At 47.3% G+C, this 20,471-nt stretch overlaps 1 protein-coding gene across 3 annotated transcripts in view; it reads right to left on the bottom strand.

Moving 5' to 3' along the window:
* Positions 1–20,471, bottom strand: part of LOC109885233 (polypyrimidine tract-binding protein 3) — a 62,204-nt gene that overhangs the window by 28,435 nt on the left and 13,298 nt on the right. For all 3 annotated transcript variants that reach the window (XR_004210165.1, XM_031826018.1, XM_031826019.1), the window contains exon 5: positions 9,341–9,515. Coding sequence is in view for 2 of the 3 variants with exons in the window: in XM_031826018.1 (XP_031681878.1) it covers positions 9,341–9,515 (175 nt within the window). In the remaining variant the exon portion in view is untranslated. The remainder of the gene's footprint in view (positions 1–9,340; positions 9,516–20,471) is intronic.

Here is a 20,471-nt window from a genome sequence, read left to right as displayed (position 1 = left end):
GGATGACCAGGGATGTTCTCTGTTTAGTGAGTCCTCCAGATCAGAGACAGTAGTGATGACCAGGGATGTTCTCTGTTTAGTGAGTCCTCCAGGTCAGAGGCAGTATGGATGACCAGGGATGTTCTCTGTTTAGTGAGTCCTCCAGATCAGAGTCAGTAGGGATGACCAGGGATGTTCTCTGTTTAGTGAGTCCTCCAGATCAGAGTCAGTAGGGATGACCAGGGATGTTCTCTGTTTAGTGAGTCCTCCAGATCAGAGTCAGTAGGGATGACCAGGGATGTTCTCTGTTTAGTGAGTCCTCCAGATCAGAGGCAGTAGGGATGACCAGGGATGTTCTCTGTTTAGTGAGTCCTCCAGATCAGAGGCAGTAGGGATGACCAGGGATGTTCTCTGTTTAGTGAGTCCTCCAGATCAGATACAGTAGGGATGACCAGGGATGTTCTCTGTTTAGTGAGTCCTCCAGATCAGAGGCAGTAGGGATGTTCTCTGTTTAGTGAGTCCTCCAGATCAGAGGCAGTAGGGATGACCAGGGATGTTCTCTGTTTAGTGTGTCCACCAGATCAGAGGCAGTAGGGATGACCAGGGATGTTCTCTGTTTAGTGAGTCCTCCAGATCAGAGGCAGTAGGGATGACCAGGGATGTTCTCTGTTTAGTGAGTCCTCCAGATCAGAGGCAGTAGGGATGACCAGGGATGTTCTCTGTTTAGTGAGTCCTCCAGATCAGAGGCAGTAGGGATGTTCTCTGTTTAGTGAGTCCTCCAGATCAGAGGCAGTAGGGATGACCAGGGATGTTCTCTGTTTAGTGTGTCCACCAGATCAGAGGCAGTAGGGATGACCAGGGATGTTCTCTGTTTAGTGAGTCCTCCATATCAGAGGTAGTAGGGATGACCGGGGATGTTCTCTGTTTAGTGAGTCCTCCAGATCAGAGGCAGTAGGGATGACCAGGGATGTTCTCTGTTTAGTGTGTCCACCAGATCAGAGGCAGTAGGGATGACCAGGGATGTTCTCTGTTTAGTGAGTCCTCCAGATCAGAGGCAGTAGGGATGACCAGGGATGTTGTCTTGTTAAGTGTGTGAATTGGACCCTTGTCCAATTTTTTAATTCAAGGCCCCTGCAAACAGTAGACTATTCCATATGATACACATTGCTCACAAAGCAATCCCAAAAGGGGACACTCCTTTTCAATTTCCTCATTGTGAGGGGGGGGGGGGTTGCTGGGGCTGCCAATACAGGAAATTAAATATTGGAAGGTTTACAGTTCATTAAAGAAGAGGAATGTTCGCAAGCTCAATCCCTACAAGCATTCCTTCCTCCCAAATGGGACCCTATTCCCTAAATAGTGCACTATATTGGGCATACGGAGCAATTTGGGACGCAGAGCCTCTTCTCTTGTTACACTACAGAACCAACCAGTTTCGTGACAGCAGAGAGCTAGGTGTGATAAGGGTTCAACCTGTGCTCTATTTGCTATTTAGTGCAGTTTTAACCAAACTCCTATTCACAAAAAAAAAAAGGTTTTAAATTAAATATTAGCTTTTGTCTGGAGCCAAAAAAAGACCGAAATTCAAAAGTTAATTTGACGTTATGCACGAACAAGGTTTTTCAGCATAAGCAGATTGACTACTGCTAGAGATGTGTGACAAGTAGTCTGACATAATGAGTATGAGAACGGATATGGGAAAACACCAAGATGGCGCCGACAGATAGGGCAGCCGTGCTTCTAGCTCCTAGGCAATAGCTGTTACATTATCAGCACAGAAATTCAGAGTGGACTTCTAGTCCGACTCATGAGGCACGCGCTCACCACCCACCGCTTCCAAGTATGTACAGTGGGGCAAAATAAGTATTTGGTCACCTAATTCATTAAAAGTCCTACAATGTGATTTTCTGGATTTTTCCCCCTCATTTTGTCTGTCATAGTTGAAGTGTACCTATGATGAAAATTACAGGCCTCTCTCATCTTTTTAAGTGGGAGAACTTGCACAATTGGTGGCTGACTAAATACTTTTTGCCCCACTGTAACTCACTAATGCTCAGTCTCTGGATAATAAAATTGACGAGCTCAGGGCGAGGATTTCCTTCCAGAGAGACATCAGGGATTGTAACATACTCTGTTTCACGGTGTCACGTAGAGTAGGCCAGATGGCTAAACTGGATAACCTAACCTCTATAAAAATAAAAACAGAACAGAAAACAACAGTACTGCCATCAACGTCTACCTTATGGGACAGCCTAAAAACAATGCTGCCCCATCCACAGCTCAATCCAAAAAATCCCCCTTAGAGACTGGAGAGAGGCTCCTTTTGTAGGGCTAGCCCCTCCCCTCAGAACAATTAACCCTAATTAATTAATCAATTAACAATACAAACCTACATTTTCCATGAACTAAACATACTAAAGGATATACATTGCAACACGGTTTTAAACAATATCACAACATAACATTTACAACATTACATCACTACTGACAATATCTTTCAATATGCCCATATGCATTAATGAGCCATTTGGGACAGGCACTATAAAGCCAACCCAATTCCCTTAGCTCGGGTCCTTTTCCAGCATACCCAGAAGCTACAGAGATGGGGAGAGAGGAACAGAACAAACAAACAATGCGCTCATCCACAACATTGATAAGTATAATAATTATTGTATCTCTCAAATATGAACATTGACAAGTGTGAAATGCATGCACCAAGACAGAAGTTAAATTGTGTGTTGACCCACATTGTTAACTTATGGTATAATGGCGCAGGGAGGAGTGATGAATATGTGTGTGCGTTAAAGAACCAAATGCTGCCCGCGGCCAGTGACGGACTTCTACGTCACACACGGAAACATGGCTCTCCCGGAATATACTGTCAGAGTCCGTGCAGCCAGTAAATGTCTCTCCGGAAGAAGAAGGGTAGGGGTGTATGTTTCATGATTAACTACTCATGGTGTGATTGTGATAACGTACAGGAACTCAAATCCTTTTGTTCACCCGACCTAGAATACCTCACAATCAAATGCAGACCGTATTACCTCCCAAGAGAATTCTCTTCGGTTATAGTCACTGCCGTGTATATTCCCCCTCAAGCCGATACCACGGCGGTCCTCAAAGAACTTCACTGGACTTTATGCAAACTGGAAGCCATATATCCTGATGATGCATTTATTGTAGCTGGCTGATTTTAACAAAGCAAATTTGAAGTTCTATCAACACATTGACTGTAGTACTCGTGCTGCTAAAACACTCGACTACTGCTACTCCAACTTCTGGGATGCCTACAAGGCCCTCCCCTCCCTCCCTTCGACAAATCAGATCAGGACTCCATTTTGCTCCTCCCTTCCTATAGGTAGAAACTCAAACAGGAAGTACCCGTGCTAAGGACTATTTAACGCTGGTCTGACCAATCGGAATACACGCTTCAAGTTTGTTTTGATCACGCAGACTGGGATATGTTCTGGGTTGCCTCTGAGAATAACATTGACGAATACACGGATACGGTGACTGAGTTTATCAGGAAGTGTATAGGAGATGTTGTACCCACTGTGACTATTAAAACCTACACTAACCAGAAACCATGGATAGCTGGCAGCATTCGCACATAACTGAAAGCTCGACCCACCACATTTAACCAGGGCAAGGTGACTGGGAATATGGCCGAATACAAACAGTGTAGTTATTCCCTCCATAAGGCAATCAAACAGACAAAACATCAGTATAGAGACTAAGTGGAGTCGCAATTCAACAGCTCAGACAGGAGACGTATGTGGCAGGGTCTACAGACAATCACGGATTACAAAAAGAAAACCAGCCACGTCACGGACACTGACGTCTTGCTTCCAGACAAGCTAAACACCTTCTTCCCCCGCTTTTAGGATAAAACAGTGCCACCGACGCGGCCCGCTCCCAAGGACTGTGGGCTCTCCTTCTCCGTGGCCGACGTAACTAAGGCAGAGCATGTGCAGACCACCAGGCTAGAGTGTTTACAGACATATTCAATCTCTCCCTATCCCAGTCTGCTGTCCGAACATACTTCAAGATGTCCACCATTGTTCCTGTACCCAAGAAAGCAAAGGTAACTGAACTAAATTACTATCGCCCCGTAGCATTCACTTCTGTCATCCTGAAGGGCTTTGAGAGACTAGTCAAGGATCATATCACCTCCACCCTACCTGTCACCCTTGACCCACTTCAATTTGCTTACCGTCCAAATAGATCCACAGACGATGCAATCACCATCGCACTGCACACTGCCCTAACCCATCTGGACAAGAGGAATACCTATATGAGAATGCTGTTCATTGACTATAGCTCAGCATTCAACACCATAGTACCCTCCAAGCTCATCATTAAGCTCGAGGCCCTGGGTCTGAACCCCACCCTGTGCAACCGGGTCCTGGACTTCCTGACAGGCCGCCCCCAGGTGGTGAAGGTAGGAAACAACACCTCCACTTCACTGATCCTGAACACGGGGGCCTCAAAAGGGTGAGTGCTCAGCCCCCTCCTGTACTCCCTGTTCACCCATGACTGTGTGGCCAATCATCAAGTTTGCAGACAACACAACAGCAGTAGGCATGATTACCAACAACGACGAGACGGCCTACAGGGAGGAGGTGAGGGCCCTGGGAGTGTGGTGCCAGGAAAATAACCTCTCATCCAATGTCAACAAAACAAAGGTGCTGATCGTGGACTTCAGGAGACAGCAGAGGGAACACGCCACCTATCCACATCGACGGGACAGCAGTGGAGAAGGTGGAAAGCTTCAAGTTCCTCGGTGTACACATCACTGATGATCTGAAATGGTTCCACCCACACAGACAGTGTTGTGAAGAAGATGCAACAGCACCGCTACTCCTATCTAGGAGTATATAACACATCAGATCTGGTAAAAGATAATACACCCCCCCCCCCCATCGTCTTTGAAATGCAAGAGAAAAGCCATAATGTACTATTCCAAGTTAGGCGCAATTTAGTCACTAGGTGGCAGCAGAGTTTGTGCAAAGTTTTAGACTGATTCATTTCTGATCAAAATGTTGTATCAAGACTGCCTTGATACAACATACAAATATGCCTTTTATTTTATTAACCATGCAAGTCAGTTAAAAACAAATTCTTATTTACAATGACGGCATAGAAACAGTGGGTTAACTGCCTTGTTCAGGGGAACAGTGGGTTAACTGCCTTGTTCAGGGGAACAGTGGGTTAACTGCCTGTTCAGGGGAACAGTGGGTTAACTGCCTTGTTCAGGGGAACAGTGGGTTAACTGCCTTGTTCAGGGGAACAGTGGGTTAAATGCCTGTTCAGGGGAACAGTGGGTTCACTGCCTTGTTCAGGGGAACAGTGGGTTCACTGCCTTGTTCAGGGGAACAGTGGGTTCACTGCCTTGTTCAGGGGAACAGCGGGTTAACTGCCTTGTTCAGGGGAACAGTGGGTTCACTGCCGTGTTCAGGGGAACAGTGGGTTGTTCAGGGGAACAGTGGGTTAACTGCCTTGTTCAGGGGAACAGTGGGTTCACTGCCTTGTTCAGGGGAACAGTGGGTTAACTGCCTTGTTCAGGGGAACAGTGGGTTCACTGCCTTGTTCAGGGGAACAGTGGGTTGTTCAGGGGAACAGTGGGTTAACTGTCTTGTTCAGGGGAACAGTGGGTTGTTCAGGGGAACAGTGGGTTCACTGCCTTGTTCAGGGGAACAGTGGGTTAACTGCCTTGCTCAGGGGAACACTGGGTTCACTGCCTTGCTCAGGAGAACACTGGGTTAACTGCCTTGTTCAGGGGAACAGTGGGTTAACTGCCTTGTTCAGGGGCAGAACAACAGAATTTTCCCTTGTCAGCTCGGGGGATTCAATCTAGCAACCTTTCAGTTACTGGCCCAACACTCTAACCACTAGGCTACCTGCCACCCCTACACTATAACCACTAGGCTACCTGCCACCCTACACTATAACCACTAGGCTACCTGCCACCCTACACTATAACCACTAGGCTACCTGCCACCCTACACTATAACCACTAGGCTACCTGCCACCCTACACTATAACCACTAGGCTACCTGCCACCCTACACTATAACCACTAGGCTACCTGCCACCCTACACTATAACCACTAGGCTACCTGCCACCCTACACTATAACCACTAGGCTACCTGCCACCCTACACTATAACCACTAGGCTACCTGCCACCCTACACTATAACCACTAGGCTACCTGCCACCCTACACTATAACCACTAGGCTACCTGCCACCCTACACTATAACCACTAGGCTACCTGCCACCCTACACTATAACCACTAGGCTACCTGCCACCCTACACTATAACCACTAGGCTACCTGCCACCCCTACACTATAACCACTAGGCTACCTGCCACCCTACACTATAACCACTAGGCTACCTGCCACCCTACACTATAACCACTAGGCTACCTGCCACCTCTACACTATAACCACTAGGCTACCTGCCACCCCTACACTATAACCACTAGGCTACCTGCCACCCTACACTATAACCACTAGGCTACCTGCCACCCTACACTATAACCACTAGGCTACCTGCCACCCCTACACTATAACCACTAGGCTACCTGCCACCCCTACACTATAACCACTAGGCTACCTGCCACCCTACACTATAACCACTAGGCTACCTGCCACCTCTACACTATAACCACTAGGCTACCTGCCACCCTACACTATAACCACTAGGCTACCTGCCACCTCTACACTATAACCACTAGGCTACCTGCCACCCTACACTATAACCACTAGGCTACCTGCCACCCCTACACTATAACCACTAGGCTACCTGCCACCCCTACACTATAACCACTAGGCTACCTGCCACCCCTACACTATAACCACTAGGCTACCTGCCACCCTACACTCTAACCACTAGGCTACCTGCCACCCTACACTATAACCACTAGGCTACCTGCCACCCTACACTATAACCACTAGGCTACCTGCCACCCCTACACTATAACCACTAGGCTACCTGCCACCCTACACTATAACCACTAGGCTACCTGCCACCCTACACTCTAACCACTAGGCTACCTGCCACCCTACACTATAACCACTAGGCTACCTGCCACCCTACACTCTAACCACTAGGCTACCTGCCACCCTACACTATAACCACTAGGCTACCTGCCACCCTACACTATAACCACTAGGCTACCTGCCACCCTACACTCTAACCACTAGGCTACCTGCCACCCTACACTATAACCACTAGGCTACCTGCCACCCTACACTCTAACCACTAGGCTACCTGCCACCCTACACTCTAACCACTAGGCTACCTGCCACCTCTACACTATAACCACTAGGCTACCTGCCACCCTACACTATAACCACTAGGCTACCTGCCACCCCTACACTATAACCACTAGGCTACCTGCCACCCCTACACTATAACCACTAGGCTACCTGCCACCCCTACACTATAACCACTAGGCTACCTGCCACCCTACACTATAACCACTAGGCTACCTGCCACCCCTACACTATAACCACTAGGCTACCTGCCACCCCTACACTATAACCACTAGGCTACCTGCCACCTCTACACTATAACCACTAGGCTACCTGCCACCCTACACTATAACCACTAGGCTACCTGCCACCCCTACACTATAACCACTAGGCAACCTGCCACCCCTACACTATAACCACTAGGCTACCTGCCACCCCTACACTATAACCAGTAGGCTACCTGCCACCCTACACTCTAACCACTAGGCTACCTGCCACCCTACACTATAACCACTAGGCTACCTGCCACCCTACACTATAACCACTAGGCTACCTGCCACCCCTACACTATAACCACTAGGCTACCTGCCACCCTACACTATAACCACTAGGCTACCTGCCACCCTACACTCTAACCACTAGGCTACCTGCCACCCTACACTATAACCACTAGGCTACCTGCCACCCTACACTCTAACCACTAGGCTACCTGCCACCCTACACTATAACCACTAGGCTACCTGCCACCCTACACTATAACCACTAGGCTTCCTGCAACCCCTACACTATAACCACTAGGCTACCTGCCACCCTACACTATAACCACTAGGCTACACTATAACCACTAGGCTACCTGCCACCCTGTGCCTAATTGGTTCATTAATACAGTTTCAGGTTCAAAACTGTGCACTCTCCTCCAACAATAGCATGGTATTATTTCACTGTAATAGCTACTGTAAATTGGACATTGCAGTTAGATTAACAAGAATGTAAATCTTTCTGCCCATATCAGACATTTCCATGTCCTGGGAGATGTTCTTGTTACTTACAACCTCATGCCGATCCTGTAGAGGTTAATAATGTTTACGTATTTTGCATTACTCATCTGTATATACTGTATTTGATACTATTCTATTGTATCTAAGTCTATGCCTCTCCGAACATTGCTCACTTATATATTAATCTTTTCTTAATTCCATTCCTTTACCTTAGATTGGTGTGAATTATTGTGAAATTGTTAGATATTACTTGTTAGAGCTAGAAACACAAGCATTTCACTACATCCGCAATAACAGCTGCTAAACATGTGTATGTGACAAATAATATTTGATTTGACTTGTAATGTTATCATTTATTTTACAAAGTTATTAAATCATAAGTTATTTGATATTGGCTTCTCATGACCATTCTTAGTCAGCTAAACGCATAATAATTGATTGGTTATACAATAATGTTAAATGAAGTCAGATAAACATTTTAATAGGCAGGTCGCATGTGAGGTATATATAATATCATATATGATACATTTTACCCCACTACATTACCTAAGGGACAAGCTTATCCAAATTCGTCAACACAAATTGATTAAAAAAAACACAACCTGTGTTTTCAAACCATCATTCATTCACTGACATCACAGTGGCACAAGTAACGTTCAGACTAGAGCGGTTTGTATGTTGATGACCACTTATTGGGTGGGTTGTGAATGAGCCAGAGGTGAGAAACAGGCAGGAAGTGGAGGGGACAGACAGGATGTGGAGGGGACAGACAGGATGTGGAGGGGACAGACAGGAAGTGGAGGGGACAGACAGGAAGTGGAGGGGGCAGACAGGAAGTATGGGGGAAAGAGAGGAGGTGGAAGGGGCAGACAGGAAGTGATGAATATGACAGGAAGTGAAGGGGGCAGACAGGATGTGGAGGGGACTGTTTGAATTGTGGCTAACTGTGATGTGTTTTCCGATCGGAAATGCTAAGTGTTGAAATGCTAAGTGTTGAAATGCTAAGTGTTGAAATGCTAAGTGTTGAAATGCTAAGTGTTGAAATGCTAAGTGTTGAAATGCTAACTGTTCCTGGTCTAAGTAATAAGCGTCGTTGGTCTCACCGAAGGCGGCAGTCAAGGCAGGGTCCATGGTAGGCTGTCCATCTCCAGAGGGAAGATCCAGGCGGGTAAAATCTCGGCTTTTGTCGTTGTTGTATTTCACATTCAGGCTGGTCAGCTTGGAGAACTCCACACGCAGAGTGCAGCATGCGTTATAGATGTTCTGGCCATCTAAAGTCTAGAGAGAGAGAAAGAGAGAGAGAGGGGGTGTTAGATCAACAAATAGATTGGACAGACATTCATTATACAGTGCCTTGCGAAAGTATTCGGCCCCCTTGAACTTTGCGACCTTTTGCCACATTTCAGGCTTCAAACAAAGATATAAAACTGTATTTTTTTTGTGAAGAATCAACAACAAGTGGGACACAATCATGAAGTGGAACGACATTTATTGGATATTTCAAACTTTTTGAACAAATCAAAAACTGAAAAATTGGGCGTGCAAAATTATTCATGACATATAAACATGTCTGAGTATCTCTCTGAGTGACCACCATAAACATGTCTGAGTATCTCTCTGAGTGACCACCATAAACATGTTTGAGTATCTCTCTGAGTGACCACCATAAACATGTCTGAGTATCTCTCTGAGTGACCACCATAAACATGTCTGAGTATCTCTCTGAGTGACCACCATAAACATGTATGAGTATCTCTCTGAGTGACCACCATAAACATGTATGAGTATCTCTCTGAGTGACCACCATAAACATGTCTGAGTATCTCTCTGAGTGACCACCATAAACATGTCTGAGTATCTCTCTGAGTGACCACCATAAACATGTCTGAGTATCTCTCTGAGTGACCACCATAAACATGTCTGAGTATCTCTCTGAGTGACCACCATAAACATGTCTGAGTATCTCTCTGAGTGACCACCATAAACATGTCTGAGTATCTCTCTGAGTGACCACCATAAACATGTCTGAGTATCTCTCTGAGTGACCACCATACACATGTCTGAGTATCTCTCTGAGTGACCACCATAAACATGTCTGAGTATCTCTCTGAGTGACCACCATAAACATGTCTGAGTATCTCTCTGAGTGACCACCATAAACATGTCTGAGTATCTCTCTGAGTGACCACCATAAACATGTCTGAGTATCTCTCTGAGTGACCACCATAAACATGTCTGAGTATCTCTCTGAGTGACCACCATAAACATGTCTGAGTATCTCTCTGAGTGACCACCATAAACATGTCTGAGTATCTCTCTGAGTGACCACCATAAACATGTCTGAGTATCTCTCTGAGTGACCACCATAAACATGTCTGAGTATCTCTCTGAGTGACCACCATAAACATGTCTGAGTATCTCTCTGAGTGACCACCATAAACATGTCTGAGTATCTCTCTGAGTGACCACCATACACATGTCTGAGTATCTCTCTGAGTGACCACCATAAACATGTCTGAGTATCTCTCTGAGTGACCACCATAAACATGTCTGAGTATCTCTCTGAGTGACCACCATAAACATGTCTGAGTATCTCTCTGAGTGACCACCATAAACATGTCTGAGTATCTCTCTGAGTGACCACCATAAACATGTCTGAGTATCTCTCTGAGTGACCACCATAAACATGTCTGAGTATCTCTCTGAGTGACCACCATAAACATGTCTGAGTATCTCTCTGAGTGACCACCATAAACATGTCTGAGTATCTCTCTGAGTGACCACCATAAACATGTCTGAGTATCTCTCTGAGTGACCACCATAAACATGTCTGAGTATCTCTCTGAGTGACCACCATAAACATGTCTGAGTATCTCTCTGAGTGACCACCATAAACATGTCTGAGTATCTCTCTGAGTGACCACCATAAACATGTCTTCACACAGGGTCCCAGTGAAGAATGAAGTGCATCATTATAGTCTAGTGCAGAGGAAAAAACTACTCCCATCATCAGAAAACCACAGTGTTTTACAGTAATGACAGAATATGTGTCACTACAGTTACTGTGCCACTCAACAGGCTCCTCTGTAGATTAGCAGTTACTGTACCACTCAGAGAATATAGAACAACAAGCTCCTCCGTAGAGCAGCAGTTACTGTACCACTCTGAGAATATAAAACAACAAGCTCCTCCGTAGAGCAGTTACTGTACCACTCAGAGAATATAGAACAACACAGCCACTTGGCATAGCCAGATCAGGACCTAACATAAGGACAACTCAGAGGATGTTATTCTGTTCTTCTGAAATAGACTACATTTAGAAATAGATAAAAACATTTTCTTCTTATCATGTTTCTTAAATAATGGATTTATTGTGAAGGTGGAGGCTATATTACATGGATTTATTGTGAAGGTGGAGGCTATATTACATGGATTTATTGTGAAGGTGGAGGCTATATTACATGTATTTATTGTGAAGGTAGAGGCTATATTACATGGGTTTACTGTGAAGATGGAGGCTATATTACATGGATTTATTGTGAAGGTGGAGGCTATATTACATGGATTTATTGTGAAGGTGGAGGCTATATTACATGGATTTATTGTGAAGGTGGAGGCTATATTACATGGATTTATTGTGAAGGTGGAGGCTATATTACATGGATTTATTGTGAAGGTGGAGGCTATATTACATGGATTTATTGTGAAGGTGGAGGCTATATTACATGGAATTATTAGACTTTTTAAAAATGTAGATGTTCCAAAGGTCTGCATTAGTGGCTTGTAGACTATATGTGGAAGCCATGAGATGCTACATGTGTTTATGTTAATTAACGGCCAATTACCGTGAGACCGGCAGTTATTTGCTTAACAATCACCGTCTGACAAAATATCATGACCGCCACAGCCCTGTCTGTGCAAGCTTTAAGAACACACCCTGGTGTTCTGTCTATAGGATTGTTAACCTGTTTAAATGTTTTGCTCACATCCACCACGGAAAGCGAGATCAGACAGTCATCTGGAAAAACAGGGAAATTTTACGTAAGGCACAGTGTTATATTCCTCGTTTGGGAGTTCTGCATCGCTGGGCAACTCCCGGTTGGGTTTCCGTTATGCGTCTGCAAAGCCCTGTCACGTACGGCGAACATCAGAGCTGGTGTAATAGGATTCCAAAGGTCGTAGCAATCAGGGGCCATTGGAAATCAGGGGCCATAGGGAATCAGGGGCCATAGGGAATCAGGGGCCATAGGGAATCAGGGGCCATAGGGAATCAGGGGCCATAGGGAATCAGGGGCCATAGGGAATCAGGGGCCATTTACGACCGACCCCTAGATCCCAGAGGTCTGGAGCAACGTTCACTAAATTAAATCCCTGATGATGAACGACTATCAGGCCACTGCTGTGTCCACTATCAGGCAACTGCTGCATCCACTATCAGGCCACTGCTGTGTCTACTATCAGGCAACTGCTGTGTCCACTATCAGACCACTGCTGTGTCCACTATCAGGCCACTGCTGTGTCCACTATCAGGCCACTGCTGTGTTCACTATCAGGCCACTGCTGTGTCCACTATCAGGCCACTGCTGGTTCCACTATCAGGCCACTGCTGCACCACTATCAGGGAGGGAGCAACTCACAGCCAAATCACCACAACAGGGTCTTATTCACCACAACAGGGTCTTATTGACCACAACAGGGTCTTATTCACCACAACAGGGTCTTATTGACCACAACAGGGTCTTATTGACCACAACAGGGTCTTATTCACCACAACAGGGTCTTATTCACCACAACAGGGTCTTATTGACCACAACAGGGTCTTATTGACCACAACAGGGTCTTATTGACCACAACAGGGTCTTATTGACCACAACAGGGTCTTATTGACCACAACAGGGTCTTATTGACCACAACAGGGTCTTATTCACCACAACAGGGTCTTATTGACCACAACAGGGTCTTATTCACCACAACAGGGTCTTATTCACCACAACAGGGACTTATTTTCATTTCTAATGGCAAAACATTTAGATATGGGTGTTCCCTAATGAATATGACCCAGCCCTAACCTTCATACAACATCCATTCTCATCCATAAGACCAAGAGTTGAACTGCATCGTTTACAAACAAACAAGCTCCCTTTTCCTTTTACCAAGGAAGAGGGGCTCTACCTCACCTTCGCCCCCTGGAGCTCTATTTCACCCTCACCTTCGCCCCCTGGGGCTCTACCTCACCTTCGCCCCCTGGAGCTCTATTTCACCCTCACCTTCGGCCCCTGGAGCTCTATTTCACCCTCACCTTCGCCCCCTGGGGCTCTACTTCATCCTCACCGCCCGGGGCTCTACTTCACACTCACCTTCGCCCCCTGGGGCTCTACTTCACACTCACCGCCTGGAGCTCTACTTCACCCTCACCTTCACCCCCTGGGGCTCTACTTCACCCTCGCCCCCTGGAGCTCTATTTCATCCTCACCTTCGCCCCCTGGGGCTCTACTTCACCCTCGCCCCCTGGGGCTCTACTTCACCCTAGCCCCGTGGGGCTCTACTTCATCCTCGCCCCGTGGGGCTCTACTTCACCCTCACCCCGTGGAGCTCTACTTCACCCTCGCCCCGTGGGGCTCTACTTCACCCTCACCTTCGCCCCCCGGGGCTCTACTTCACCCTCGCCCCGTGGGGCTCTACTTCACCCTCACCTTCGCCCCCTGGGGCTCTACTTCACCTTCGCCCCCTGGGGCTCTACTTCACCCTAGCCCCGTGGGGCTCTACTTCATCCTCACCCCGTGGGGCTCTACTTCACCCTCACCTTCGCCCCCTGGGGCTCTACTTCACCCTAGCCCCGTGGGGCTCTACTTCATCCTCGCCCCGTGGGGCTCTACTTCACCCTCACCTTCGCCCCCTGGGGCTCTACTTCACCCTCACCTTCGCCCCCTGGGGCTCTACTTCACCCTCGCCCCCTGGGGCTCTACTTCACCCTAGCCCTGTGGGGCTCTACTTCATCCTCGCCCGTGGGGCTCTACTTCACCCTCGCCCCGTGGAGCTCTACTTCACCCTCACCTTTGCCCCCTGGGGCTCTACTTCACCCTCGCCCCCTGGGGCTCTACTTCACCCTAGCCCCGTGGGGCTCTACTTCATCCTCGCCCCGTGGGGCTCTACTTCACCCTCACCTTCACCCCCTGGGGCTCTACTTCACCTTCGCCCCCTGGGGCTCTACTTCACCCTCACCTTCGCCCCCTGGGGCTCTACTTCACCCTAGCCCCGTGGGGCTCTACTTCATCCTCGCCCGTGGGGCTCTACTTCATCCTCGCCCGTGGGGCTCTACTTCACCCTAGCCCCGTGGGGCTCTACTTCATCCTCGCCCGTGGGGCTCTACTTCATCCTCGCCCGTGGGGCTCTACTTCACCCTCGCCCAGTGGGGCTCTACTTTACCCTCACCTTCGCCCCCTGGGGCTCTACTTCATCCTCGCCCCGTGGGGCTCTACTTCACCCTCACCTTCACCCCCTGGGGCTCTACTTCACCCTCGCCCCGTGGGGCTCCACTTCACCCTAGCCCCCTGGGGGAATAGGGGAAAACATGGCAGCAGTACAACAGAACACAGTCAGGGCAGAGGCCAGACTACAGCACACTAAAGGATATAATTACTGTCTGTCTTCTCTGGTTCGGTCTCACTGCCTTCATCTCTCCTCTCCTCGCCACAAAGCCACTGACAGATGAAAACCTGGGGGCTGATGATTTGTGGCCTAGGAGTGTATATGTGTGTGTGTGCGTGTGTGTGCGTCTGTGTGTGATCTGTGGGCTCTAGGTGGCTGGCTGTGGCTGGTGTGTCTGATCGGTGGGCTCTACAGCAAGGGATGAAATGAAAGAAGCCAGACAGATAGGGTTGCAAAAGTCCAGAAATCCTGGTTGGAATAATTCAGATATCAGTAGGGAATAAGCAGGTAAACCAGAATCGTCCAACCAGGATTTCTGGAAAACGGGGGAAAATACTGGAATACCCTACAGACAGTAAAACACTGGAATACCCTACAGACAGTAAAACACACTGTCCAACCTCTCCTTCTCCAAGATCAGAGGTAGACAGCATGTTTAGCTTGTATGTTTGTCCCGTGAATGCAGATGTGCCAAGCTTGTAGCATCATACCCAAGAAGAGGCTGTATTCGCTGCCAAAGGTGCTTCAAAACAGTACAGAGTAAAGGGTCTGAATACCATTATGGCGTATTGTGATGTCATTTTGGGGTATTGTGTGTAGATTGATTAAGAGAAAAAAACTAATTAAACCATTTTAGAATAAAGCTGTAACGTAACAAAATGTAGGAAAAGTCAAGGGGTCTGAATACTTTCCGAATGGACCGTATACAGGGAGAACCAGTACCGAGTCGATGTGCAGGTTATTGAGGTAGATATGTACATATAGCTAGGGATAAAGGATAGATAGAGTAGCAGCACTGTACAGTCGTGGCCAAAAGTTTTGAGAATGACACAAATATTAATTTCCACAAAGTTTTCTGCTTCAGTGTCTTTAGAATTTTTTTGTCAGATGTTACTATGGAATACTGAAGTATAATTACAAGCATTTGTGTGAATGTCAAAGGCTTTTATGTCAAATGTCAAAGGCTTTTATTGACAATTACATTAAGTTGGTGCAAAGACTCAATATTTGCAGTGTTGACCCTTCTTTTTTAAGACCTCTGCACTCCGCCCTGGCATGCTGTCAATTAACTTCTGGGCCACATCCTGACTGATGGCAGCCCATTCTTGCATAATCAATGCTTGGAGTTTGTCAGAATTTGTGGGTTTTTGTTTGTCCAACTGCCTCTTGAGGATTGACCACAAGTTCTCAATGGGATTAAGGTCTGGGGAGTTTCCTGGCCATGGACCCAAAATATCGATGTTTTGTTCCCCAAGCCACTTAGTTATCACTTTTGCCTTATGGCAAGGTGCTCCATCATGCTGGAAAAGGCATTGTTCATCACCAAACTGTTCCTGGATGGTTGGGAGAAGTTGCTCTCGGAGGATGTGTTGGTACCTTTATTCATGGTTGTGTTCTGAGGAGAAATTGTGAGTGAGCCACCTCCCTTGGCTGAGAAGCCACACATGAATTGTCTCAGGATGCTTTACTGTTGGCATGACACAGGACTGATGGTAGTCTTCTCCGGACAAGCTTTTTTTTCCAGATGCCCCAAACAATCGGAAAAAGGATTCATCAGAGAAAATGACTTTACCCCAGGCCTCAGCAGTCCAAGCCCTGTACCTTTTGCAGAATATCAGTCTGTCCCTGATGTTTTTCCTGGAGAGAAGTGGCTTCTTTGCTGACCTTCTTGACACCAGGCCATCCTCCAAAAGTCTTCGCCTCACTGTGCGTGCAGATGAACTCAGACCTGCCTGCTGCCATTCCTGCAGCTGAATCAACTTTAGGAGAATATCCTTGACTGTGTCTCCTGACCCCTCCTGTCTCAGCCTCCAGTATTTATGCTGCAGTAGTTTATGTGTCGGGGGGCTGGGGTCAGTTTGTTATATCTGGAGTACTTCTCCTGTCCTATTCGGTGTCCTGTGTGAATCTAAGTGTGCGTTCTCTAATTCTCTCCTTCTCTCTTTCTTTCTCACCTGAGCCCTAGGACCATGCCCCAGGACTACCTGACATGATGACTCCTTGCTGTCCCCAGTCCACCTGGCCATGCTGTTGCTCCAGTTTCAACTTCCACCTGACTGTGCTGCTACTCCAGTTTCAACTGTTCTGCCTTATTATTATTCGACCATGCTGGTCATTTATGAACATTTGAACATCTTGGCCATGTTCTGTTATAATCTCCACCCGGCACAGCCAGAAGAGGACTGGCCACCCCACATAGCCTGGTTCCTCTCTAGGTTTCTTCCTAGGTATTGGCCTTTCTAGGGAGTTTTTCCTAGCCACCGTGCTTCTACACCTGCATTGCTTGCTGTTTGGGGTTTTAGGCTGGGTTTCTGTACAGCACTTTGAGATATCAGCTGATGTACGAAGGGCTATATAAATCAATTTGATTTGATTTGATTTGTGAAGCCCTTTTTGTGCAACGCAATGATGACGGCATGTGTTTCCTTGCAGATAACCATGGTTGACAGAGGAAGAACAATGATTCCAAGCACCACCCTCCTTTTGAAGCTTCCAGTCTGTTATTCGAACTCAATCAGCATGACAGAGTGATCTCCAGCCTTGTCCTCGTCAACAATCACACCTGTGTTGACGAGAGAATCACTGACATGATGTCAGCTGGTCCTTTTGTGGCAGGGCTGAAATGCAGTGGAAATGTTTTTGGGGAATTCAGTTAATTTACATGGCAAAGAGGGACATTGCAATTAATTGCAATTCATCTGATCACTCTTCATAACATTCTGGAGTATATGCAATATATTGCCATCATACAAACTGAGGCAACAGACTTTGTGAAAATTAATATTTGTGTCATTTTCAAAACTTTTGGCCACGACTGTATGTGATGAGTGTGAAAGTGTGTGTGTGTGTGTGTGTTGGGGTGTCAGTGTAAGTATGCGTGAGTGTGTGGGTAGAGTCCAATGTGCTGGGTAGAGTCCAGTGTGTTGGGTAGAGTCCAGTGTGTGGGTAGAGTCCAGTGTGTGGGTAGAGTCCAGTGTGTTGGGTAGAGTCCAGGGTGTGTGGGGGGGGGGGGGGGGGGGGGTAGAGTCCCGTGTGTGGGTAGAGTCCCGTGTGTGGGTAGAGTCCCGTGTGTGGGTAGAGTCCCGTGTGTGGGTAGAGTCCCGTGTGTGGGTAGAGTCCAGTGTGTTGGTAGAGTCCAGTGTGTTGGGTAGAGTCCAGGGTGTGTGTGGGGGGGGGTAGAGTCCCGTGTGTGGGTAGAGTCCCGTGTGTGGCTAGAGTCCAGTGTGTTGGCTAGAGTCCAGTGTGTTGGGTAGAGTCCAGTGTGCTGGGTAGAGTCCAGTGTGTTGGGTAGAGTCCAGTGTGTGGGTAGAGTCCAGTGTGTTGGGTAGAGTCCAGGGTGTGTGGGGGGGGGGGTGGTAGAGTCCAGTGTGTTGGGTAGAGTCCAGTGTGCTGGGTAGAGTCCAGTGTGTTGGGTAGAGTCCAGGGTGTGTGGGGGGGGGGGTAGAGTCCAGTGTACTGGGTAGAGTCCAGTGTGTTGGGTAGAGTCCAGTGTGTTGGGTAGAGTCCCGTGTGTGGGTAGAGTCCGGTGTGCTGGGGGGGGGGGGGGGGGGGTAGAGTCCCCTGTGTGGGTAGAGTCCCGTGTGTGGGTAGAGTCCAGTGTGTGGGTAGAGTCCAGTGTGTGGGTAGAGTCCAGTGTGTTGGGTACAGTCCAGTGTGTGGGTAGAGTCCAGTGTGTTGGGTAGAGTCCAGTGTGTTGGGTAGAGTCCAGTGTGGGTAGAGTCCAGTGTGTTGGGTAGAGTCCAGTGTGTTGGGTAGAGTCCAGTGTGTTGGGTAGAGTCCAGTGTGTTGGGTAGAGTCCAGTGTGTTGGGTAGAGTCCAGTGTGTTGGGTAGAGTCCAGTGTGCTGGGTACAGTCCAGTGTGTTGGGTAGAGTCCAGTGTGTTGTGTAGAGTCCAGTGTGTTGTGTAGAGTCCAGTGTGTTGTGTAGAGTCCAGTGTGTTGTGTAGAGTCCAGTGTGTTGTGTAGAGTCCAGTGTGTTGTGTAGAGTCCAGTGTGTTGGGTAGAGTCCAGTGTGTTGGGTAGAGTCCAGTGTGTTGGGTAGAGTCCAGTGTGTTGGGTAGAGTCCAGTGTGGGTAGAGTCCAGTGTGCTGGGTACAGTCCAGTGTGTTGGGTAGAGTCCAGTGTGTTGGGTAGAGTCCAGTGTGGGTAGAGTCCAGTGTGTTGTGTAGAGTCCAGTGTGTTGTGTAGAGTCCAGTGTGTTGTGTAGAGTCCAGTGTGTTGGGTAGAGTCCAGTGTGTTGGGTAGAGTCCAGTGTGTTGGGTAGAGTCCAGTGTGCTGGGTACAGTCCAGTGTGTTGGGTAGAGTCCAGTGTGGGTAGAGTCCAGTGTGCTGGGTACAGTCCAGTGTGTTGGGTAGAGTCCAGTGTGGGTAGAGTCCAGTGTGCTGGGTACTGTCCAGTGTGCTGGGTAGAGTCCAGTGTCTTCATGAAGTCAGTTCAAGAGAGTTGGTGCTAAATAGGGTCAATGCAGATAGTCCTGGTAGCCATTAGAATAGCTATTTAGCATTCTTGTTTTGCAGTCTTGTTTAGTGGTCTATTTTTGCGGTTTTACGGCTTGGGGGTATAAACTGTTCAGGGTCCTGTGGGTTCAGTTGGCCCAGCGCCGTCCAGGTTTGGCCGGGGTAGGCCGTCATTGTAAATAAGCATTTGTTATTAACTGACTTGCCTAGTTAAATAAAGGTTAAAAACATTTTTTTTGAAACTTCTGATATTAATAATGAAATAGACAGACAGTAGATAATGCTTCTACCTGAACACATCAGGACAGAAATAGACAGACAGTAGATAATGCTTCTACCTGAACACCTCAGGACAGAAATAGACAGACAGTAGATAATGCTTCTACCTGAACACATCAGGACAGAAATAGACAGACAGTAGATCATGCTTCTACCTGAATACATCAGGACAGAAATAGACAGACAGTAGATCATGCTTCTACCTGAACACATCAGGACAGAAATAGACAGACAGTAGATCATGCTTCTACCTGAACACACCAGGACAGAAATAGACAGACAGTAGATCATGCTTCTACCTGAACACACCAGGACAGAAATAGACAGACAGTAGATAATGCTTCTACCTGAACACATCAGGACAGAAATAGACAGACAGTAGATAATGCTTCTACCTGAACACATCAGGACAGAAATAGACAGACAGTAGATAATGCTTCTACCTGAACACATCAGGACAGAAATAGACAGACAGTAGATAATGCTTCTACCTGAACACATCAGGACAGAAATAGACAGACAGTAGATAATGCTTCTATTCAAACACATCAGGACAGAAATAGACAGACAGTAGATAATGCTTCTACCTGAACACATCAGGACAGAAATAGACAGACAGTAGATAATGCTTCTACCTGAACACATCAGGACAGAAATAGACAGACAGTAGATAATGCTTCTATTCAAACACATCAGGACAGAAATAGACAGACAGTAGATAATGCTAGAAGTGCTGCTCCTCCTCTGGTTTAGAGGATCAATCCTATTGTTATCCATGTAGCCTCCAGAGAAACAGCCATTTCAACACCATACGTTCCCGGTAGTACAAACAGAGCTATGCTTTTTTTTC

Source organism: Oncorhynchus kisutch, linkage group LG6 (genome assembly GCF_002021735.2).
Source record: "Oncorhynchus kisutch isolate 150728-3 linkage group LG6, Okis_V2, whole genome shotgun sequence".
NCBI lineage: Eukaryota > Metazoa > Chordata > Actinopteri > Salmoniformes > Salmonidae > Oncorhynchus > Oncorhynchus kisutch.
The sequence above is the reverse complement of the archived record's forward strand: the minus strand, read 5'-3'. Positions and strand labels throughout refer to the sequence as shown.